Raw genomic sequence first — 626 nt, 5'->3', positions numbered from 1 at the left:
AATCATTTTTGTTGCCCTCCGCTGGACTCTTTCCAATTTGTCCACATCCTTCTTGTAGTGTGGGGCCCAAAACTGGACACAGTTATTACCTAGTGTCACATAACAGGCCACGTATGCACCCTCCCCGAACAACAATCGCTGCAAGAAACTAGCAGCAGGGGCCACGCTTGCAGGTGGGGGGAAGTCCCCCACTTGGGACCCTGAAAACAAAAGGCAAGAGGGAACGGCTGAGCGAGGCAAAGGTTTATTGTCGTGGTGCTGGGGGGGAGGGTCAGGGGGAGTTGGGGTACGAGGAGGCGAGGTACCGCTTGCCTGCGCCGTACTCCGAGTTGGTCCAGGAGTAAGTCTGAATCTGAGCCGATTTCCCGCCGAGGCTGAGCGTGCACCTGCAAGGAGATGGACGTGAGGCCGCTGGGGAGGCGGTCCAGAGCCACGTCGCCCTGAGTGCGCCCCGCAGGGTGATACAAACGTGTCCCCACGTGTGGTATCTCTTAGAAGCCTCACAGTGTTTAAGCCAATCCTGTGTTTTGAACACTTGGGGTTGGCAATGCTGAGAAGGCTGGAATCCTGATCCCAAGTCCCCTGCTCTAACCACTAGACACCACTCCCCTCCCAGAGCTGGGGAC

General features: G+C 57.2%; 1 protein-coding gene across 1 annotated transcript in view; it reads right to left on the bottom strand.

Moving 5' to 3' along the window:
- Positions 1 to 271: 271 nt before the first annotated feature.
- LOC112114625 (poly(U)-specific endoribonuclease-D-like) overlaps positions 272 to 626 on the bottom strand; it is an 8,417-nt gene continuing 8,062 nt past the window's right edge. Inside the window, exon 7 of the mRNA XM_024211417.1 lies at positions 272 to 386. Coding sequence (XP_024067185.1) covers positions 272 to 386 — 115 coding nt within the window. The remainder of the gene's footprint in view (positions 387 to 626) is intronic.

This window comes from Terrapene carolina, unplaced genomic scaffold (genome assembly GCF_002925995.2).
Source record: "Terrapene carolina triunguis isolate 2854851 unplaced genomic scaffold, T_m_triunguis-2.0 Scaffold836, whole genome shotgun sequence".
Taxonomy (NCBI): domain Eukaryota; kingdom Metazoa; phylum Chordata; order Testudines; family Emydidae; genus Terrapene; species Terrapene triunguis.
The sequence above is the reverse complement of the archived record's forward strand: the minus strand, read 5'-3'. Positions and strand labels throughout refer to the sequence as shown.